At 37.3% G+C, this 22,986-nt stretch overlaps 3 protein-coding genes across 6 annotated transcripts; all 3 read right to left on the bottom strand.

The window, feature by feature from the left end:
- Positions 1-1,574: 1,574 nt before the first annotated feature.
- Positions 1,575-5,229, bottom strand: fance (FA complementation group E). Its single transcript, XM_042729697.1, has 10 exons — positions 4,826-5,229; positions 3,758-4,322; positions 3,510-3,554; positions 3,371-3,427; positions 3,134-3,277; positions 2,667-2,790; positions 2,474-2,549; positions 2,290-2,356; positions 2,088-2,213; positions 1,575-1,800 (listed from the first exon to the last, which is right to left on the bottom strand). The coding sequence occupies exons 1-10, from the start codon at positions 5,026-5,028 to the stop codon at positions 1,699-1,701; spliced, it is 1,509 nt and encodes a 502-aa protein (XP_042585631.1). The 5' UTR covers positions 5,029-5,229; the 3' UTR covers positions 1,575-1,698.
- A 134-nt stretch (positions 5,230-5,363) lies between these two features.
- mkrn4 (makorin, ring finger protein, 4) lies at positions 5,364-8,692 on the bottom strand. Of its 2 annotated transcripts, none has more exons than XM_042729698.1 (8): positions 8,536-8,692; positions 7,580-7,711; positions 7,222-7,505; positions 7,044-7,141; positions 6,689-6,930; positions 6,473-6,583; positions 6,269-6,386; positions 5,364-6,090 (listed from the first exon to the last, which is right to left on the bottom strand). In XM_042729698.1, the coding sequence occupies exons 1-8, from the start codon at positions 8,667-8,669 to the stop codon at positions 5,971-5,973; spliced, it is 1,239 nt and encodes a 412-aa protein (XP_042585632.1). In that variant the 5' UTR covers positions 8,670-8,692; the 3' UTR covers positions 5,364-5,970. The 2 variants fall into 2 exon arrangements, with proteins under 2 accessions (XP_042585632.1, XP_042585633.1); XM_042729699.1 differs by lacking the exon at positions 8,536-8,692 and adding an exon at positions 8,127-8,275.
- A 615-nt stretch (positions 8,693-9,307) lies between these two features.
- On the bottom strand, positions 9,308-22,681 carry ppardb (peroxisome proliferator-activated receptor delta b). 3 transcript variants are annotated; one of them, XM_042729696.1, is made up of 9 exons: positions 21,948-22,388; positions 18,818-18,926; positions 17,270-17,723; positions 16,464-16,615; positions 16,169-16,307; positions 15,422-15,621; positions 14,966-15,169; positions 12,440-12,683; positions 9,308-11,128 (listed from the first exon to the last, which is right to left on the bottom strand). In XM_042729696.1, the coding sequence occupies exons 3-9, from the start codon at positions 17,667-17,669 to the stop codon at positions 10,881-10,883; spliced, it is 1,587 nt and encodes a 528-aa protein (XP_042585630.1). In that variant the 5' UTR covers positions 17,670-17,723; positions 18,818-18,926; positions 21,948-22,388; the 3' UTR covers positions 9,308-10,880. The 3 variants fall into 3 exon arrangements, with proteins under 3 accessions (XP_042585630.1, XP_018939744.1, XP_018939742.1); XM_019084199.2 differs by lacking the exons at positions 18,818-18,926; positions 21,948-22,388 and adding an exon at positions 22,586-22,681; XM_019084197.2 differs by lacking the exon at positions 18,818-18,926 and having other exon boundaries at positions 21,948-22,387.
- Positions 22,682-22,986: the final 305 nt, after the last annotated feature.

Raw genomic sequence — 22,986 nt, 5'->3', positions numbered from 1 at the left:
AAATGAAATCTTCATCTCCATAAAGCTTTTCAGCAGATGGAAGCATGAAGTGCTCCAAAATCTCCTGATAGCTAGCTGCATTGACCCTGCCCTTGATAAAACACAGTGGACCAACACCAGCAGCTGACATGGCACCCCAGACCATCACTGACTGTGGGTACTTGACACTGGACTTCAGGCATTTTGGCATTTCCTTCTCCCCAGTTTTCCTCCAGACTCTGGCACCTTGATTTCCGAATGACATGCAAAATTTGCTTTCATCCGAAAAAAGTACTTTGGACCACTGAGCAACAGTCCAGTGCTGCTTCTCTGTAGCCCAGGTCAGGCGCTTCTGCCGCTGTTTCTGGTTCAAAAGCATACGCCTGTGCACGGTGGCTCTGGATGTTTCTACTCCAGACTCAGTCCACTGCTTCCGCAGGTCCCCCAAGGTCTGGAATCGGTCCTTCTTCACAATCTTCCTCAGGGTCCGGTCACCTCTTCTCGTTGTGCAGCGTTTTTTGCCACACTTTTTCCTTCCCACAGACTTCCCACTGAGGTGCCTTGATACAGCACTCTGGGAACAGCCTATTCGTTCAGAAATTTCTTTCTGTGTCTTACCCTCTCGCTTGAGGGTGTCAATGATGGCCTTCTGGACAGCAGTCAGGTCGGCAGTCTTACCCATGATTGCGGTTTTGAGTAATGAACCAGGCTGGGACTTTTTAAAAGCCTCAGGAATCTTTTGCAGGTGTTTAGAGTTAATTAGTTGATTCAGATGATTAGGTTAATAGCTCGTTTAGAGAAGCTTTTCATGATATGCTAATTTTTTGAGATAGTAATTTTGGGTTTTCATGAGCTGTATGCCAAAATCATCAGTATTAAAACAATAAAAGACCTGAAATATTTCAGTTGGTGTGCAATGAATCTAAAATATAAGAAAGTTTAATTTTTATCATTACATTATGGAAAATAATGAACTTTTTCACAATATGCTAATTTTTTGAGAAGGACCTGTATATCATACACTTGGAAAATCATGAGTTATATTACAGCTTATCTACACTAGGGGTGTGACAATATACATAGCTCACGAGAGGAGACTAAACTTGGTGTAACTAATACTATTTTTAAGAAATTTCCAATGACAAAATATGTCTTTTAATTACAAAAAGTAAAACAATGCAGTTGTATTTTGAAATATTTTAACTAATCTAGGGCTGTAACTAATGATTATTTTGGTAATCAAGTAATCTACTGATTATTTTGACAACTGAGTAATCTGATATTTTTAGTAACACAAATAGACCTAAGTGAAAACCAGGCTTTAGTATGACTAAATTCTCCATTCATCAGGGCTGCGACTCTCCAGCTGGATACTATTATGCGCGTCTCATGTTTATAAGAGAAAAAACATGGAATTGGCTAGAAATGTTAGTTTGGTTGAGAGTGAAAGCTGTGCATCTCTCGATAGGCGAAATCAACAAGGTTTTATTTATTTTTAAAGTATCATTATTATCCCCCCGCAGCCAAACGCTGCCGGAGAACTTTAAGCACTTCTGATATGAAGAGTTATTCAATTCAGTGTTGTGGTTTTTTAAATCTCAATACAACTATACAATACAAATAAGTTTTATTACATTTACAAAATATATTCACAACTTTTTACAATCAGAATGACAAACTCATCTAGTAAAGTGGCATTTAAAATGGACATGATATGATTCAAAGAGAAATCCGTTTTAATGCAGCCTGCAATGACTTCTTGAGGAAGGTTTCATTGAAAGACAGGCAACTGGAAAGTGTGTGGTGGCATGCAGGATTCACCTGAAAGCAAAAAATAAATAAATAAATAAATAAATAAAAAAACTTATCAATCAACAGTTTTTTTTACTAGCTTTAAAAAACACTAACATCTAAATATTTATTATTATGATGTTTAATGGATACTTTCTATGCCTCTGAAATTTGCGTATGGAGCATAATTAGTTGTCATAATAGTGTAGATGCTGAGGATCATAAAATTATACTTAATATTGTGGTTGTAGGTTTTGTTGAGATGTTTTTGGGAACTTTCTGAATGAGTTATTTCCAGTCATTACAGTTATACTCACATGTGACTGATACTTGGTCAAGACGCTCAACAACATCTTGGCAAACTTCATAGATTTGCTGAAATGTGGAGACTGGCTGCAAAGCTGATCAGTGAAGAGAGAGAAATCCTCCTCACTCAGCTCAAGCTGTGAGCATAACAACAGAAACCATTAACATAGGACTAAAAGACCCTTAAAGATTCAAAACAGCTTTCGAAAGTACCTCTGAATCCAGCAGTGCATGGATGACTGATAACACTCCCTCATCCCAGGACACTCCAAGGATTGTTCTAAGATTTAGAATCAATTTCTGTGATCAGCTAAATTGATTACTCAATCATAATATATTCCAGAAATGACCAAGACCTATTTCTTTCTGAAAGATGGATTGTGATCTTCAGACTGACCGAAATACAAGAAGCCTGTGATGTGGCTCAAGGCAGTCCACTACCAGTCTACAGAGTACCTCTGCCTGGGCACTTCCTAAAGAAAAATAGAATTAGTATCTATTGAAAAGATGCCTGAAATTAAGCATATAAGAAATAAATATGGTAAATACAATCTTGCTAACTAATTCAGGTGAAAAAAACATACTCGTACCAGTTTGACCCTTCTGTAAAACTGGCTCTATCAGAGCTTGGCAGGTCGGCCGGGGGTAACGAGTGCAAAGAGACATTACTGCTGTTACCAAACAGCGAGAGGCAGGTTCCGCAAGGGACAGAATCTAAGGCAGAGAAATGCATATACATAAGTGCGATTACAGTTATATATATATATATATATATATATATATATATAGGTATGTTCCGCAAGGGACAGAATTATATATACATATATATATATATATATAAACACTTAAAAGCTGTATTTAAAGCATAATACTAAAAAATTCTTACCGATCCCAAACTTTTAAACTTTAATATATGTATGCAATTGACCCACCCCCACACACAAAAATGTATTTAATTTAATAACACAAACACTTTTTTCCCCATGTGGTCTGATATGATGAAAATCTTTTTAAGGAGGTAACCTGTGACAAATGTGAAGTTTGTGAACATACTAACTTTAGGCAGCAGAAGGTGTGTGATCACAGCAGAAGCAGTGCTGTGACTGAGGTCTGGCGACAGTTCCAGCAGACAGCTACAGAACTGAGGTAAACTCTGTTCAGACGCTTCAGACAAACACAGCATCGAACACAATACCTCCACCTGTGACCAGATACAACAAATCCATAGCAATGGAAACATTTCTGGAGTAATGAATCCAAAAAGCGATTCATTTTTCAAGGCAAACCCACAAACCTCATTGGGGTCACATTCATGAAATACTTTCAGAGCAGACACAGAGCTCTCATCCCACTGTGAAGGAAAAATATGTACAAATTATACAAATGAAAAAGATTAAAGCAATTACATTGGCAAAATAAAGCAGATTTCTTACCGCTGACTCTGTATCTAGTAATTCTTTGATCACTGGAACAGCAGCCTAAAAAGGGAATGTTAAAATGTTAGAAATGTATTTATCCTGAAGAAAAGTACCTTTTCTGAGGGTAATACATGAAGAGATTCTAATAACCTGTGTGTCAAATATAATAACATATAACCTAATAATCTATAACTGTCAAATTAGGTAAAATAAGCTATTTGTGAGAATGAAAATCAGTTTAACTGCATTGAATTCCACTTTACCTTCATGTGGTCTGGCAGATTTTTTGAAGACCCCAACACATCGGACCGAGCCTGTGATACAGAAGCAGCGCTCTGTTGCAGCTGTGACGTTCTGATTTTAGGTTCCTCCTCTTCAGTCAACCTCTCTTCTTCTTCACTTGGACAGAAATCCATCTTTAACCTTTTACTTTGTTGATCTTCTTGGGCATCTCCATCATGATCCATGTTGTCACTTTTCCTCTTTTTCTGAGATAAAACTGGCATGTTGGTCTCTTTATCCTCTGCTTCAAGATCCTCAAAACAATAAGCCCATTTTCCTTTTTCATTAGCATTCCTGAATCTCTCACAGAGACTCTTTAGTTTCCCTGTGCCGTCTGAGGTGAGGAGGGTCCCTTTCCTAGTGCCCTCAATATCTCTTTGGAGCTGCTTGATTAAGACACAAGTCCACTGATTATCCACGTCATCCCGAGTCAGACACCGAAGCAGATGGAGAACATTGTCTTTGGGCAGTCCAGGGTGAAGCACATGCAGAAAACACAGCAGATTTCGCTTAAAGCCTTCAGAAAACAGGCACACCAAAGGTTTACTGTAAAACAAAAAAGAAGAATTACTCATACAAACAATTTTAGGGTTTATTTAACAATGGACAGATCTTTAACTCTTAAAAGGCAAGGAACATAACAATTAATGTATTTCTATTTCCAACACAAGAGGACTCATTCAAAATTACTTTTGATTTCAAATTATTGGTGCTATTTGCCATTTTACTATTTTAGTATGATTACATAATCAACATATATTATATATGTAAATGGTCATTTCTAAATGTACTGGTTTTTAAGAGACATTTACAAAAAAAAAATGAATCACGTTATTTTAGAATAATGACACGTATGACAGCATAGTTAAGCATTTTATTTACACTAAACCTCAGACAGCTTTTTAATACACCACTAGAAAGTTACTTGTCGAAAACGAAAATAAAAATACTATTGTGAATAATTAAAATATTTCATAATTATGACTGTTTGCCAGGTGAGGTGACATTATTTTCAACAGAATTAGGATAATTTTTGAACGTCTACTTACAGAACGAGAGCGTCCTCGTGCACACATGCTTCTTGTTGGCACAAAGTTTCTAAAAACGGATTTAGCGTGAAATCTGGATCAGATCTGCGCTGTTTATTGAAAACTGTCTGCGCATTGCTCGCCCCGGCTGCTCCTGAATGCAGCGAATGAACCAACAACCGCGACCGTCCGTCAAAACGCTGCAGCAGAGCTTTCATATCCATTACCGGACCTCAGTCACAGATATCGACGAAGCCTGCTACTACTGTCGCTCCAGACAAAGTAGAAATATAGATTATCAAAACAATGACAGCTCATGTAGGAAGTTGTGTGCACCAAGTTTCGAATCAGTTCTTTATGTGGTTCTAAACAAACGCTTATTGTACACTGAAGACCCCTGCAGGTTTGGAGCGGAATTACAACCGAGGAGCCCTCTGGCGGCTTTCTGAACCAGTTTTCAGTGTTGAAAATTCTTAAGTGTTAATAATTTTGTAGGGGGCATCGGTGGCTACATTTCTGGCAGCCAACATACAAAATTAAAGAGACTGAGAGGATCAGGTAAGGCAAACAGTGGAACATTTTTTATTTTCACTCTTCTTTGAATATAAAGATGTACTAAAAGTAATAAAATGTGACATCAAGTCCTGGTATAACCTGTTAACACTGCTGAGGAGAACAATACAAAAGCCTGCTGACAGGTGGCACATTTAGTGTTTTGCAAAATACCGGCAATATTATAAACTACACAAAGTATACAAAATTAAAATGATTTCATATAAAGGTATCAGACAAAGGGTCCAACAATCAGGAATCAGCACAGATGGAGGTACTAAACGATCAACAAGTGAAGAGCAAGCTGAATAAGTGACCATGCATTCTGTTAACATTAACTTTTTGCCCTACTTTCTCCCCAACTCAACCTGAAGAGACACTCAATTTGAGATTTGAGCATTCAAACATTTTTTTCCCCTCCCACCCACTCTTAAGGCAAGACTCTCACTCATACAAAAAACCCACACATAGTAAATCTACACGGCTAAAGAATTAGCCAAACATTTAGGGCTAGCTAAAGTAAAACCAACCCTAAAAAGAGACTTAGATTTCAGTGCAGAAGATAAACAAAGCTCACTCGAGGCTAAGCCAACATATACATGACTAGAAGGTCCTTAGTCATCAAGAAAATCCAGAAGGTCATCGTCATCTTCATCCAACAGAGTTAGGGCAAAAATGTAGCTCCAAAGTTGGATGCCATCAATGCCCAAATCCTCCAACATCTCAGCTGTGTCCTAAACACAAAATCAGATTAAAATGGCTAACTGATGCTCAATACAGCAAGCTTAACACAGCAATGCAGAATACAGAACATTTCCCCACTTAATTAAAAAGTAACAAAACTGCAGTTTACAAACATGGGACATAAAATGCACAAAATGTAAAGTAAAATTAGTTAAATACAAACGTTACCCTGGGTGCCGAGCGCCTGCGACGGTGTGTGTGATTAGGGGGCATGTCATGGCTGTAGATGCACTCCGATTTAAAGGGGCAGCATCCGTGACGCATGAAGAAAGTGCACTTTAACTTACTAAAAATAAACAAAATTCCAGATTCAATCTAAAGTATCAAATAAACCATTACAAAAGATTTGACATGAATGTGACCCATTCTAACCTGCTTCTTTCTTTGAAAGCGGCTATCAATGATGCCTTTTCCTCTCCATCACAGACCCAGTGTTTGCTGGGAATGTAAAAGGAGGATTTCACTCTGCACTGTGGACAGCCCCTATTTAAAAAAAAAAAAAAAAAATTTTTAAAAACTTAATATACTGCTTTATGTGAATAAAAGGTAGAAAGGGAGGAATATATTTATATAAAAATAAAAACTCACTTGATGACATCCTCCTGGAAGTCCTTCGTTTTCCTCCATGTAACAATGCAGCTGATGCAGAAAGCATGATTGCAGTTGGGTAGGATGCCATAACGCCGTTCCTGAGAGGTGGATTTCTCAGAAATTTTGTCCATGCAGATGCCACAGGCCACATCTTTGCTTTGATCAAAGGCCCTTGAATGCTGCTGCTCCATCGATACTGCAGCGCCACCCTGATCTGGTCTCTCTGGTGAACCAGTCACCTATAATCCAACAACACTTCATTAAACCCAGGCCAATGAAACAGATAGCTTCATCTAGGAGCTACAGAAATGTGTAGTGTTAGGTGACCAGTGTTTCAGCTTCAAATAGTTACTTTGGCAGGTGCTGCACCAGGTACAAAAGCTGCAGAACTGGAGTTATCTGAAGAACTGGAGTCTGTAGCACTGATTTGTTGTAGCGGTCTCGTTGCATCTGAAGAGGACAACAATTCAATTCATAAAAGGACAATGCGAGGTACAGTTTCAAAGAAAAGCCTGAATTAGCAGTAATACCCTGCTGGGGTGGTCCATCTTCCACAGCCCCGAACTCTTCCTCCTCTGCAATGCCTGTAGTCAAACGCTCAAAGTTCTGCTGCAGCACGTTCATACTTGTGACCAGAGGCTCTGAACCCCTTCGAGTCAGGCTGTAGGCTCCTTGAGGTGGGAGAAGAGAGGGCTCAGATCCTCGACGGTCAGCCAGAGAACGGCCTGCCAGTGCAGAGGGGAACACTGCAGGTGCTGAACCGCGTCTGCTGCTCCCTGAAGAACCTTCACCCCCTTGAGGAACATGGAGATACCTGCAAGACATGCAACTCGTAAACCGCTTTTCTCAATACCTATGATGTTCAAAACGGGCCAGCTGGCTCCTTACCTGCAACGGTCCCCAAACCAGCAGCCACCTTTCTGGAAGTACCTACACTGAACTTGAAACGACGGTACTGCAGGAAACTCGTGTAGATAGTAACAGCTCGGACCATAGCGACAAGATCCATTGATGAACTGCCTGCAAAACACAACATGCTAATTACATACATTTGTTGACAACTGCAGCACGTCTTTCACAAGTTTTTGAAAACTTGCAACAATTAAAAGAGGAGGAAATCGTAGAAGGTTTGAACCCTCGAGCATTAGTTTGTTATTTACTACGGTAGTACACGGAAACTGTAGGACTTTACAACTAAGAACTAACAAATCTTGCAACGGTCTTTTCAAACTACGCTGCAGTTCAAAGTATAATAAGTCACGATGTTTGTTGTAACTGCACTAATCTTTCTACTAAAACAAAAACAAATCGCTCGCTGCCGAAACCGGATGTAAACATCTGCGCCGAGAAACGTTAAAGCAGGAAAAGTCACTCTTTCAAACAGATGATCGGGGCTAAAAACGAACTTTTCGTCCAGTCAAAAACACGAAACTACCTGCAGACTTCTCTTTGTACGTTCGAGCTGCCTTTTCTCGACTGTCTACACGGTGTGCGGTACCGATCCATTTTTAGATCCTCCAAAAAACTTGATTTAATGCAGTTGTTAGAGTAAGTAAACGGAATGAGGAGTTGGTTAGAGAGAGAGTGAAGAGCTGGAGACCCACGTCACGCAGAACGCGCGCTGACCAACCAGGGACGCCCGTGTCTTTTCTATAGAATAAACGGCGAGTTTGGAGGGGGACATCTATACAAACGAGACTTGGGTCTCACAATTTATATAACCTTTCAGATCTTTGTCATGACATATTTCTTACCCTAATTGTTTGCTTGGAGGGACTGCAGCAATCTAACAACTACTGATCTGCACACTAGTGCAAATGCTAAGAGCTGAAGTATATACCCACCTACAAACTGAACTGCTGTCTCCTGGGCCTTTGGATGATTGTGCATGCCTTTCCATCTTGCGCTTGTCCCTCTGTGCCTGATGGATGGCTAATGGCATGCACACTTTTATAATTGTTGGGCGGGGCTTTCCCATTTGGACGTGTGATGGACAGGGAGGCATCTTAAAACGTGATGCCCAGTGAGGGTCCGAATCAATTCCAGCAAACGGTTCTTTCGAACACAATCGGTTCAGATTATAAATTTAGCGATTCTTGTATGGTGCAATTGCGTCATAACGCGATACTTTCCTTCATATTAATTTTTATTATGAGTGTCTGTTGTAATTTTATATGTCCCTGAACCTAAATAATGAGTACTAGATATAATAATATACAATTTATTAAAATCAGCTCTGATAAATCGGTTCTCTGATCAATATGACTCGAGATCCGAACGGACTGATTCAATTCGACTCACGAATGAATCAGATTCTTTGAAAAGATTTGACAAAAAAAAAAAATACGATTCGTTACTATGCCTTGCAACATTTAAGTGAAATTTAATCGTGAAATCCAAGATTGCACGGGATAAAACGGAAGGTTTAGTCACCCTTTAAACGGTTATTCATTGACGCCAAATGTTTATTATTAAAATGTTTAATAATTTTTCACACACTTATTTTGTTAAACCATAAGTCATTAAAAAGATAACATTAACATTTATATTTTGTTACGACTGCAAAATGCTTGTGAAATATAGGTATATGGAGCTTTTCATAAATCACAAAAAAACTTAGAGATGTCTGGAATTGTTTTACTGTGATCCAAAGAATATCACACAAATCATAACACTTGTGCATCCTGTCTGCTCTTGTCAATGAAGCAAGACATTGCTGAGATGGGCCAAACTGGAAAGGTAGAACATTGGTGACCATGTGGTGTGAAAATAGATGACAAAAAAGTATTTTTAAAATAAGAATAAAAAAAAGAAAATCTAATTTCTTATAATTTCATATTATTGTGCTCTCTAGTTTCACAGTAACAGGTTTCTACATGATCATAGACATCACTCTGACATCAAGTTCCATCTTGAATAAACAGATTTTCAGCCATAAGAGAAAATCTCAGACATTTCTGAGAGACTCTGGATGTGAAATGGTAGATGTGTTGCACATCATAACAATACCAATTAATGTAATTCAACATCAAAACTACTTTTTAACGCGGGTACACTGAATTCCCAAATTATTCAGCAATGTTTTTGACGAGACCCGTTCTAAACTCAGAGTGTCCAAGATACTTAAATAAAGGACAATGCAAGTATTTACTCAAAATCCATGCCATCCACGTAAATACAACTATCATGACATGGTCATTCAGTAATTAATTAATGCATCTGATTTAAAGAATGAATTTAAGTTTAGATGTGTACTCTAAATCAGTTTGACCATAATGTTCTAGTTTGAATGTAACCACAACCTGCTTTCTTTCAGTCACTCAATATATATATTCATAAAACATGTTAAATCAACATATAATGGAAGACCAAATTTAATACAACTGCTTATCAAGGAGACGATGAGATCTAAGTGATGTCCAGTCTCAAATCAGTAAATATGACTTTAAGACTGGTACCAGAGAGTATGCTAAAATACAAGTACCATCAAGGTACCAGATCTTCACAAAGAGATCAATACAGAAGAATTATATAAACATATATCATGTGAATAAACATTTCCTTCCACATACAGCTGAAATTATCACACTGTTGTAGGCTTATCCCAAAGACTGAATTATTAAACAGATTTGTCTTCAGTTTCAAAACCAATATATATTTGTAGCAGCTGACGCTGAAAACAACACCCACGACAAAGTAACATAATTCCAAAATAATATAACCGACTGCTGTACAGTTTTGTGTGGAGTCTACCTTTTACTTTAGTAAAAGTGCCTAATCAAACAGAATCAGGAAGAAAGAAGAACTTCAAAATAAACGCCCTACAAACACAGAGTAAGTGGCGTTACAAGAGCTTGACTGTGCTCTGATCTTCTCAAAGAAACATACTAGATATCTCTTGCAAACCTAAACCATGATGGAAAAGACAACTTGTGAAGGTGTTAGCCCTCATCAAGCAAATTAAGAATAACATGACGGTAGTTGTAGTAAACGGTGCGTCCTTGAGTTTAAATAAAAAACACTCCGCAAAAATCAGAGAAAATGTCAGTATTCAAAGTCAATAATTGTGAAAGTCTTTTACAAAAATTCATTTAAAAAAACCAACGGCACCGCAGCGCCATTAAGTTTTGTGCACTCTCTCCATTCAGGAGGGAAACTGAAGTCCATTCTTCAGTCAGGTCCTTGCACATCAGTACATGTCTTTATAGATCTCCTGTAAAAGCGGGTGGAGGGAGGTCTCAGATTCAGTCTTTTTGATCATCTGAACCAGATGGGCGTTCTCTGTGACCAGCTGTCTGAGGTCGGCCATCTTCTGGAGCAATTTGGGGAAGAGATGAGGAGAGTCAGGGTGGTGCACCCGAAGATGTTGGTCCAGAGCTTGCAGGATGCCATCCTGGATCTGTTCAACCTGCTTCACGTTCATCAGCCCAGGACGATCTAGAGCAGAGAGAAACCATTTTTAGCTTCCCTTTTCTTCTTTAGCTATTTTACTGATGGCTACAGACAAAAAAAAAAAATCCTATAAGAAACAAAACTAGGTGCCAATTATTATTTTTTTATCTGCCACAGAATAAACACGTTTTATTTACTATATTTATTTATTTATTTTTAACACGGTCATACTGTCATATGTTTCTTTTTATGTCTTTATCAGCATTTGAATCCATTTTGTAGATGAATTGTTTATTATACAGAATCTGTGCCAATGTCATGGACCATAATGTCAGCATCAGTTGGCCATTGAGTGTAATTTGAGCTCCTCCTCAGTGCATCCTATAAATGCTGTAATGTGTATATCACACATCCAGTCCGTTTTTCTTCATTAGTAACATGCAATTACAGTATAGGAGGTGCTGAATTTTATCTTAAGATCCTTGCATTCTCTTATCATGTAGACAACATGTTAAGTAAAAATATGAATATGCAATATAGCACATAAATTTAGCAAAAAGCTCCTCTTTATAGTTATTTTTTATATTGTTGATTGTTACGTGGCATTGTTTACAAGCTTTACATGTTTTCCAGTTTGAAACATTGAATGAGCAATTACATGAGGCATTTCATTAAGTTGTACTGTAGCCTATCTTGATGTTGATTCATGTTATAGTAGTAAAGAGAAAGATATAAGTTAACATGCCGCTTAAAGAGGCACTAAAGTGATATCGATCATGCTACATTAAGGAGCGCCAAAACGTACTTATTGTTTGAATTTCGTTATGAATTTAGAAGAATATTAAAGCTGATAAGCTACTTTGTTTATTAAAAAGTAACATAGCACAAAGGTTATTGCGATTTATTGTACAGCAAGCACACTACAAATAATATGAAGTTCACTCATTAACAGATCACAGCATAGATTAAAGATCTTGAAAACAAAAAGCCATATTGATTATAAATGAGAATGATAATATCCACACAGCTGACAGCTTTACCTGTTGTAGTTTAAGTTGTGCATGATAGACACTGCTTTTCTGCACTTGTACTTTCAATCTCTCTCACGCTGCACAAGCGCTTGGCAGAGATGAGGACTGTTTAAAACTCTTTTTTCCACTAAAACTTTGATGCCCATCATCTCGGTTTAATACGTCAACATAACAAAAGATGTGATTGTAAAACAATTTTAAATTTTTTTTCCACTAAAACTTTGATGCCTTCTAATGTTTGGTTCTCATTTGTGGATGTAAAGCGTATAAACAACAACAAAGGACATTTGAAAACATACTGATCAAACTAACACCACGGCCTTACCTCCGCACAGTATGATGGCTGCCACAAACAGAGCCAGGTCACTGTCATCCAGCTCCAGGGCATTGAATTTCACCGCAAACTCAAATTTGGGCTCCATGATCTCACTGAAAGGTTTGCGTAGACTACGCAGGAATTCTCTCGTCACAAAGCCCTTCCCATTGGCCACCAGCAGCCCGTCTTTATTCATGAGAGATGGGAGCATGGCAAATATGGCCTCATGGACTCCATATTTTAACAGCGTTACCTGAGAGGAAAAGTGGGTGATGAATTTAGTGGAAGAATATGCATCAATATTTAATTCATGTATAATAAATTCTAAAAAATACTTTTTTAAACTAATGAGGGGGGAAAAAACATCAATCCTAGCAGTCGCTACTTGAAATTAAAGGGGTCATATGATGTTGTTAAAAAATAACATTATTTTGTGTATTTGGTGTAATGAAATGTGTTTATGCGGTTTAAGGTAAAAAAAAAAACACATTATTTTCCACATACTGTTCATTATTGTTTCTCCTCTATGTCCCGCCTTCTGAAATGCATCAATTTTTACAAAGCTCATCAGTCTGAAAAGCGAGGTGTGCTCTGATTGGCCAGCTATCCAGTGCTTTGTGATTGGCCGAATACCTCAAGTGTGTGACGGAAATGTTACTCCCCTTACTATATTGTGATGCCGTGTCGCGGTGACAAAAACAATAAAACCCATTACAAACAAGGCATTAGTTGCATCCAGTGGGGACATAATTACTGATTATAATGACTTTTACTGTCTTTTTACGCATTGCACCACGCCGCATAAACATAAAACCATGTCTGCATTTGTGATCAGAGAAACAACAAACAACAAGCGCTACTCTACACTGCTCAAAACTTGCATTTGAATCATCAGTGGCAAATCCTTTAAAGGGGTCGTATTCAAGTTTTTCTTTCTCTTTGGAGTGTTACAAGCTGTTCGTGCCAAAGTTCCAAAGTCTAAAGTCTCAAACCCAAAGAGATATTCTTTATAAAAGTTGAGACTCATCCACGCTCTCCTAAAACGCTTTGTTTAAACACGGCCCCACATGTCTACGTCACGATGTGGGAAGATTTGCATAACACCGCCTAAATGTTCACGCAAATAAAGGCGGCGTAACTTTGATTCTCGCTGTAGTATTGTTCCCTCCGCCGCCATGTTGTGGAGTCGCTGTGTTTCGTTGTGAAAGCGAAACTACTTTGTTTGGCCTTCCATAAGAGGACACGACTAGAAATCAGTGGTTAAATTGTATTTACAACACTGTTCCAGAACAGTTCAACCCAAATATTCAGATTTGTGCAGCGCCTTTTATGGAGGACTGTTTCCTGAACCTGGGAGAGTACAATGTCGGCTGTGCACAAAGGCTGTTTCTATAAAGTGTGGCAATTCCAACTTTGCAAGGACAGTCTTGCGCTTCTGATTCAAAGCCTGTAAGTACGTTTTCATATTTAAAGAATTTGCCATTGATGATTCAAATGCGAGTTTTAAGCAGTTAGAGTAGCACTTGTTGTTTGACATTTCTCCGATTACAAATGCATAGATGTTTTTTTGTTTACTCGGTGGGATTGTTGTTGTGTAAAAAGACAGTATAAGTCATTATAATCAGTAATTTATAATCAGTGTTTTATTGGCTTTTATTGGTTTGGTCTCGTCGCACCGGGACACGGGATCACAGCATGGTAAGGGGCGTAACATTTCCGTCACATGCTTAAAGCATTCAGCCAATTACAATGCACTTGATAGCTGGCCAATCAGAGCACACCTTGCTTTTCAGAACGATGAGCTTTGTAGAAATCTACGCGTTTCAGAAAGGCGGGGCATAGAGGAGAAACAATAATGTACAGTATGTGGAAAATAATTTGTTTCTTGAACCTTAAACTGCATAAACACATTGCATTACACCAAATACAAAAAATAATGTTCTTTTTAGAAACGTCATATGACCCCTTTAAATATGAAAACGTACTTACAGGATGTGAGTCAACATTATTTGTTAGAACACCGGCATTGTAGACTACTCTCACAGGAAACAGTCTTAGTCCTCCGTAAAATGCGTTGCAAACATCTGAATATTTGGTTTGAACTGTTCTGGAACAGTGTTGTAAATACAACTTAACCATTGATTTCTAGTTGTAGTTTTGCTTTCACAACGAAACACACTGCGTTTCCACGACATGGAGGCAGCAGCAAAAATAGTACAGCGAGAATCAAAGTTATGCCTTCTTTCTTTGCGTGAACATTTGGAAGGTGTTCCCACACAGTGACGTAGACATGGGGCATGTTAGAATGAGCCGTTTTAGGTGGGCGTGGACGAGTCTTAACTTTTATAAAGAATATCTCTTTGGGTTTGAGACTTTAGTCTTTGCAACTTTAGGGATCTTATCTATTCACAAACAGCTTGTAACACTCCAAAGAGAAAGGAAAACTTGAAATCGCATCATATGACCTCTTTAATAAACCCCTAACAATACATTTAACAGGTTATAAGGTAGTAAAGTAACATGGATCATTCTCACCTGATCATTAAGGAAGAGATCCACAAAGCCAGGGATGTTTTTGGCAAACTCTGTGAGCTCTCGCACAGTTTCAACTGTAGTGCACTGGCAGCGGTAGAAGACATGGACCCCGATCTCTTTGTTGGGTGGTGATCCATTAAGCTGGTTCCAGACCAGCCCATTTTCTGCCTGCCACAGTGAGTCCATATCATGGATCACAAAAGGCTGGAGATGAAATGAGAACAATTAAAAACATCTGAAATAACTACAAATCAATCATGTACTATTTTGTGTAAAAATAAACAAACAAACAAACCCAAATTAACATCATTATAAAATCAGTTTTAACATCTAAATAAATATTGGCTTATCGTATCTGTCGGAACGTCAATAGCATGCATCCTTAGACTTTCTAAAATAGACCATTTGAGAAAACTGAAATTGTCAGCGGCATCTCACTGAAAGTAGAGCGCATACCGTTGTGCAACTCGTTTTGCCCGTGAGGATGCTCCGTGCTTTTTTCTTGGTCATGTTGAGGTTCCTCAGGTAGGATGTGTTGACATGCTTGGCCAGTGTTTTGAGGTCACCTCCACTAGAGCTTTGCAGTTTCTCCCCAGCAAGGAGACCTGCCACTAGCTTCTTCTTCTCCACCTCTGGCATACGTCCGTACCTAATCGCTGAGGCAAAGAAACAAAAACAAGCTCCATTTATCACAACATATCCCAGCACACATTTCAAAATAAAGCAACAAATTTATAAACACTGGTATAGTAGTTACTGAGTTTGACTATTAAATTTATTGTTGAAAATTTTCTGCAAATATACACCCCCGCAGACCCTCTAATATGCTGATGAGTTTGTTTCATCATCGGAAAAGATGAAATGAATGGGTGCCATCAGAATGATAATTCAAACAGCTCATGTAAAGTGGTGTAAAGTTGAGCACACTAATGATAGATAGGTTTCTAACAAACACACAGCTTTTCACTTTACAGGACATTTACTGATGAACTGGCATCGTGTGGATTACTTATAGATTATTGGATGTTTTTATCAGCTGTCTGCAACTCATCTATATGGCTTGAGGGGTGAGTAAATTTTCAGCAAATTTTCAGTTTTGGGTGAATTATTCCTCTATAATCAGTTTGCATATTTATCTGTTTGAATATTTTATATTTGGGTTGGGGGGTGTTTAATTTTTTGGTTTTTTTTGAGGGTTCTCACCATCATGTGACATGCCCAATGCCAGGCACTTCTGGAAGCGACAGTACTGGCATTTGTTCCGGCTCTTTTTCTGGACTTTACAGGCACGCTCACACCGCTCATACTCCAGCTTCATACGAATAGTGCGTCTGAAAAACCCCTTTAAGAAAAGATGACACTTCCTCATTGAAAAGCAGAGGGGCAAATATGTGCTTAGATTGCTGAATTATTTCACTACAGAAACGCAACTTTAGGCATTAGGAAGCCCAGTGATTTAAGGTAAAGAAAGTAGTTTGGACAAGTTCAGCAAAGTTACCTTGCAGCCTTCACAAGCATGAACTCCATAATGAAATCCTGATGCTTTATCTCCACATATGCGGCACTCAACGTTCAGGCCCATACTACTGGGGTCATCCCGACCCAGCCGTAACTGGTCTGACAGCGAGAGAGGGGGGGTCTGTAACGGATCTATAAATGTAAGACAGACACAGAAAGAATTTTTTTTATAGTATCTCTTATCAGAGCACTGCAGAAGTATATATTTTATGGATAAAATATTACTATTTATTTACATTTTCTTTAACATCAGAAAGCCTGACAATGAATGTCTATTGAATTATTAGAAAACAATTATCTTCTATATTTTTCACTATTGATATATTGATTTTAATCTACTATTAATGTTGTTTTAAGTTTCAAAGCCAACAAAGGATAAAACCAGGTCATGAATAAATTATAAAAAATACTATATAAACAATAATTACATTAATATAATAAAATATAATAGTAATAAATATAGTTTTATTATTAGTAATAAAATATGTTTTGCTGTCTATTTTATTTACATATAATTATCCAGGTCATTATATACACATACAACATGATGAAATATAAAGTACAAAAAAGTATGCATAGTTGCATAAATACAGTAAATATTCAATATCAATAATAACATAAATATTATGTTTTTTAGAAATACATTGACTGTATTAATGATGTAGAAGCCTTTGAAAGCTATATATCAAATACAATACATTCAGATTTTTTCCCCCCACTTAACCCTGAAAATAAGTCTGTCAGGATGTCATAATACTTGGCTTTGATGTGTAAGCGCAGTTTAACCTGGAAACATTTGAGCTGTTACAGGAGTGTCACTATTCTGTTGAGGACTCTTCTGCGGTGTCCCATCTCCATTCTGTAGAGTGCCCCCCCACGATCCCTTGCTGCTGGGTGAGACCTCTAATCGTGTGGCATCAGACGTCTCGCTGCCCTCCACCTCCTCACCCGATGCTGAGCTTGGCTCCTGTAGGTCTGACATCCCTCCACAGTCTGAGCATGCAGACTCACCCTCCTTGACTGCCATCCATGTTGAGTCTTCAGGAATCTGGACAGGGTTCAAGTCTGTCCGCGGAGACGACTGGCCCTCCGTAACTCCTGTGAACACGAGGGGCTCCTGGGCTGCCGCGACGTCTACTGGGCTGTCACATTTAGTTTCTGAGGTAGGTTGCTCAACCGGTTCCATGGTTCTCCTGTATGACTGCTAAATCTCATAACCATCCATCACATGACATTGCCTCTGAAAAGACAAAAGACAAGTTAAACAGGTGTGAATTATTGCAATGATGCTTAAATACATTTACATTTAGAAGACACTTTTATCCAAAGCAACTTACAAATGAGGAAAATGGAAGCAATCAAAATAAACAAAAGACCAATGCAATAGAACACGAAATCAGAATATAACCATCATCACTGGTGAAGTGACCTGGTGTGCAGTGCACATGCTCTAGAGATTACACAGATGACCTGAGTTTGACCTGAGATCCAGTACTGCTTGTGTCATTCCTAACTCCTCCTCACCCCCATTACCTCTCTGCTGACTCAAATAAAATTAAAGGGGGAAAAAATCATCATGAAGATTTTTAAAGCACAGCAAGGCATTGTTCACACTGCAGGAAAACACACAATTTCTTAATTCAGATTTTTCATGTGCAGAGTCTGATATTTCCAAACATTACTGCTAAAGAGGGTTGTGTAAGTAAAAAATTAAATAAAATCTTCCTCAAAGATACTGATTTTTAACAATAAACAAAAACTTTTTTCATCAAGACCACATTAAATTGATCAAGAGACAGTAAAAACATTTAAAATATTACAAAAGATTTCAAATGAATGCTGTTTTTCTATTAATAAAAGTATCCTGATGCATCATAGTTTCCACTAAAATGTTAAGCAATTATAAGCAATTTCAACAATGCTAATAAGAAATTTTTCTTGAGCACCACATCAGCATATTAGAATAATGACATGTGTGTGTGTGTGTATATATATATATATATATATATATATATATATATATATATATATATATATATATATTATTTTTTTTTTTTTTTTTCACAATATTACTATTTATCACTATTATATATTATTAATAATATTACTATTTTATTATAACTGTTCATTTTAACTGTATTTTTGGATTAAATAAATGCAGCCTTGGTGAGACATTCAAATTCAAAATCTGACCGTTTTGAACAGTAGTGTAAGTAAAGATGTAAAAAAAAAAAATTATGTAAAAAATGCAGGTTAATAGTTTTATACTACAGTATTTGATATTTTGATTTAATTACATCAATTGCAGTGCTTCCTTTGATGAGTAGTTCATACCCTTATAAAAGACTCCTAAATGCCTTCTTTTGTGCTTCCAGTTTGTGATGTCTAGACTCCAGAGCTGGCTGGTTGGTGTCTCTCTTTTTTTTTTTTTTTTTGGAAATGCCTATGAAGAAAATGAACATGAAAATACTGCAAAACCAAGCCTGCTGGAAAAGTGGCCGGTTACCATTGCACTCTGTTAGCTACATGACATGTGAATCTTGTTAAGGCCTGGCTCAAATGCTTTCAGGAAAAGAGAATCTTTAAATGTAGAGAATCAGAAAGTAGCTTTTGTCTTTTTTGACCTTTCATTCATTCACCACTTCCGATTACATGACCTTTATCTTTTTGAGGGTGTCAGATGCAAACTGTGCTGTCAGCAATTACAGGTCTGTGGTATATTTAGTCTACACATACAGGGTGAAAGGTGATAAATCCATTATAAGATGCTGCTAGGTTGTTTACTTAAAAAGATAAGATAACCCTGAAAAGAAAGCAGCTGTGGGAAGATTGCATGACCAATAGAAAGAGATCTAGCAAAAGACTTCAGTGTTACAAAACATACATAATCAGGTCACCTAAACAAGAATAGTGTATCAAAACAGAATGAAAAGAGAAAGAATAATCGTGATCTTCCTTCCTCAAGAGGCACAGAACTGACTGTGCACAGCACATGTATGTTAAGCACAGGTCACATAACTTACATCCTTACAGAGAACAACAGCTGGGCAATGAGCCATTTCAAACACCATTTCAAAGACCTGAATAAATGCTATTTTTAATATACTGAAGAGATCCATGCTCTCACTCACGATGACCCATTTGCATGAACAAACAAAATAAAACAATTTTTCAACACAAAGGTCAAGATATTGTTTCATCTTGTAAGCAGCGTACTTCCTCAGACTACAAGGTGTTTATAGAACGTCCTAAAGGGATAGTTTACCTAAAAATGAAAATCTTGTCATCATTTATTCACCCTCATGTCTTTCCAAACCTTCTTGGGAACACACACAAAAATATATATTTTAACGAAATCTGGAGTCTAAACAACATTGAATTACATTGACTTTCATTTTATAGACTAACAAAATAATAAAAATATTCATTAACAGTTGTACAGTGTATGAAAAGCATACAGTTTTGGAACAACATGAGGGACAAAACTATTAGACATTGGATGAATAAGGTCACATACATCATAGCTCTCAGCATGGAGAACACTGATAACAGATGTGAGTGTTTGGTCATATGGAGGATAGAGACCCCTACCAGACAGACTGCGTTTGTAATCCGTGGATTCTGACAAGAGGATTACGCAGTAGCCACATCAATGTGACAAACTAAGACAATGCAATTAAAAAAAATGTCTCGGTTGTTACTGAACCACACTGGATAACATGAAAAAACAGCACTAACACATGTGCAGGCTTTACGTTAACTTATACACACGCACAGTAAATGAAGCGATCAGAAATGCTTTGAGCCACTGTTCAGACTTGTCAGCAACCAGTCGTTCTGGTTCTCAACCTATCTGCATTGTACTGAGGCTTCATGCTAGAGGCGACCCGCACAGAGGAACTAAATGAGTCAGTGTGGGGAGGTTTTGACAGACATGCATCCCAGTGTCTGGACCTCTCAGTTGCTTCATCCTTATTTTTAACGCAAGACATCACATTAAAAACCATTGCTAATATCCTAAATAACTCCACTTCAGTAGTACTTAGCTTTATTCTGAAGTTTTTACAGAGGGGTTTGTTCATATTTTATATAACATTGTATTCCTGAAAACATGATGTTTTTCTAACTCTTGACAGTATTCTCTGATTTATTTAATTTCTGTTTTTCTGAGTGACAACAAAAAAAAGAGAGATCCAATGTCCCCTCTGTAAAAACCTAAACAAATGATTTATTTGGAACCTGGCTTTATCCAGTGTTCAGATTTCTGTTCTAGAAAGGCCAATTAGTTCACATTTAGCCAAGTCAATTCACCTTTATTTATATAGCGCTTTTAACAATACAGATTGTGTCAAAGCTACTGTACAGCATTAATTAGGAAAATAGTGTCAATGTGTTAATTTAGTAGATAATTTAGTTTGTATCATTTGCCAATTTAAACATAACATTTAAAAAAAAAAAACTTACGAAAAATTGTCTTGTACTTATTTATCAACTGGGTAAGTTGGGAAAAGACCTTTTCACCTGTGATGTCTTGCCTTAAGAGTTAAAGGACAGGAAAACTCCTCACTACAAAATTAATAATGAACTTGTACAAAACAACTGCTGAAGATCATATACAGTAAATCTTCACATTATTTGTTAAAACTTTAACCTTGTAATCAGAGTGAAAGCAGTGGGTTGTCTGTGTACACAAGGTCACACTTGATACTTCAACATAAAGCCGTTCAAATCCACAAAACAAACAATTCACTTATTTTTTGTGTTATAATGTTCATTTTTGATATTTCAACATACTCTTAAAAGTGATACTGTCTGTTTGTTCCAGAAAACACTGATTTACTAGTCCTACAATTGCTTAAATTGACATTTCAATATTTTATAATAATATGTATATATAATTTATATTTAATTGCCTGGTCACAATTTTATATATATAAAAACAAATATTTTGACTTCATCGTTATAGTTCTATATTTACATATATATATATATATATATAAAACTAAAAAGATGAAGTCAAAATATTTGTAAAAATGTACCTACTAATGTATTCCTTGTAACGTTATGTCCCTTGTTCCTTACATTGTTAATAGATAGCTGTGGAAACTCTAACTGAAGTTAACATTAACATCGCTAAGGAAGCAAAGCTTACAAATTTATAATACAAATGGTGAAACTTCAACTAATTAAGAAACAGTGACTGACATGAAACGATTATATGTTGATAAATAACACAAAATAAACAAAAAGCTAGACAGACTAAGTGTCACATCGACCTGACAGACAACAAATCTGGCTAAGTTAGCTGACAAAAACATGACTTCAAAACGGTGTCATCAACTCTTTAACAGACATACAACATACACTTATTCTAATATGGACACGTTTACTTTGTTAGTAATCGGATGAAGCAGAGACTTCAAGCAAAAGAGCGAGTTTTGGCTAACTAGCTGTTCTGGTTTACCTTGGTGTTTACGGGCCAGCTTCGAAGTTTCCCAGCGGTCGATAAAATACAAATTTACTCTTCGTACGTGAAGTTAAGTTGTTTTGAGACTCAAATGAGCTCATAGTCCGTCGGTTTACATCAGCTTTGTCACCGCTGCGTCCCTGTGTCTCTTATTCCACACATGCTAGTCCGAGGTTAGCACTAGCTAGCTTAACGCTAAACATGTTGTTGTTTTTTATTTTGTTGTATACGCTTTCAGATTTCTCCCGGCAAAATAACTACGGCTAAATTAAATGGGTTTAAGATACCGAATACGGGCTTTTTCATTTAAGATTTCTGTTATATCCATTATGTTTTAAAATCCAGTCAGAAAACGGATCAAGCGATGACCATCGCGCTGTTATTCCTACACCAACTTTTGCTCAATCTAGTCTAGTAACTCCATTCACTTTGATTACGCGGTTGTCAGGGATGACAGAAGTGAAGGAACTAGAAAAGATGTGCGTATTCTTTAGATTTTACCCTGAAGGGGTCGCTCTTCGGCCCAACGTCCTTGAGGTCACTAACGTTATACATAAAGCGCAAAACAAATTATAGAACTTAATTTGACCAATTACACTTAGTACAGCGGTATTCAAAATGTATCAAAAATTCACCTCTAGTCGATTTTTCAGCTTGAGTGTAATAAATGTTCCTCATCGCGGTTTGATGTATGTATGACCTAATCACGCGATAGGCGTCTGTCCAATGACAGCTCGAGCAGAGGGCTTCAGTTCACAGTCTGTTTTCCTTTCTATGTTTTACAGGTTGTGTGGTTGACAACTGAGAGTGTGGCGTGAATGTTACGTAATACAAGGTGGCTAGATTCGACCAGTACGAAAAATATGAATATTATTACTGCTGTATGAATCATGAATGTTATTTCCAGCGAGGGTTGAAAGCGATCCGAAAAGGACTAGTTTCGGACTAACCCTACTCTGTGCTCTGATCTACTGGGAAATTCCATCTATGTTAATAAATATTGTTAAATGATAACAAACAAGCTCATTTTAATACA

Source organism: Cyprinus carpio, chromosome B8, assembly GCF_018340385.1.
Source record: "Cyprinus carpio isolate SPL01 chromosome B8, ASM1834038v1, whole genome shotgun sequence".
In the NCBI taxonomy this organism is placed as follows: Eukaryota; Metazoa; Chordata; class Actinopteri; order Cypriniformes; family Cyprinidae; genus Cyprinus; species Cyprinus carpio.
This window is presented reverse-complemented; position numbering and strand designations above follow the sequence as displayed.

What these genes read in the sequence shown, in the direction of transcription:
- fance (XM_042729697.1), bottom strand. Translation starts at nt 5,028, where the DNA reads ATGGATATGAAAGCTCTGCTGCAGCGTTTTGACGGACGGTCGCGGTTG. An exon ending in ATGAATGTGACCCCAATGAG is followed by an intron (nt 3,278 to 3,370) that starts GTTTGTGGGTTT and finishes ATCTGGTCACAG; the next exon opens with GTGGAGGTATTGTGTTCGAT. An exon ending in TTTACAGAAGGGTCAAACTG is followed by an intron (nt 2,550 to 2,666) that starts GTACGAGTATGT and finishes ATTTTTCTTTAG; the next exon opens with GAAGTGCCCAGGCAGAGGTA.
- mkrn4 (XM_042729698.1), bottom strand. Translation starts at nt 8,669, where the DNA reads ATGGGAAAGCCCCGCCCAACAATTATAAAAGTGTGCATGCCATTAGCC. An exon ending in CTGGTGCAGCACCTGCCAAA is followed by an intron (nt 6,931 to 7,043) that starts GTAACTATTTGA and finishes GTTGGATTATAG; the next exon opens with GTGACTGGTTCACCAGAGAG. An exon ending in GCTTTCAAAGAAAGAAGCAG is followed by an intron (nt 6,387 to 6,472) that starts GTTAGAATGGGT and finishes GTTTATTTTTAG; the next exon opens with TAAGTTAAAGTGCACTTTCT.
- ppardb (XM_019084199.2), bottom strand. Translation starts at nt 17,669, where the DNA reads ATGGAACCGGTTGAGCAACCTACCTCAGAAACTAAATGTGACAGCCCA. An exon ending in AACAGCTCAAATGTTTCCAG is followed by an intron (nt 16,616 to 17,269) that starts GTTAAACTGCGC and finishes TTACATTTATAG; the next exon opens with ATCCGTTACAGACCCCCCCT. An exon ending in AGCCATCATACTGTGCGGAG is followed by an intron (nt 11,129 to 12,439) that starts GTAAGGCCGTGG and finishes TCTCTGCTCTAG; the next exon opens with ATCGTCCTGGGCTGATGAAC.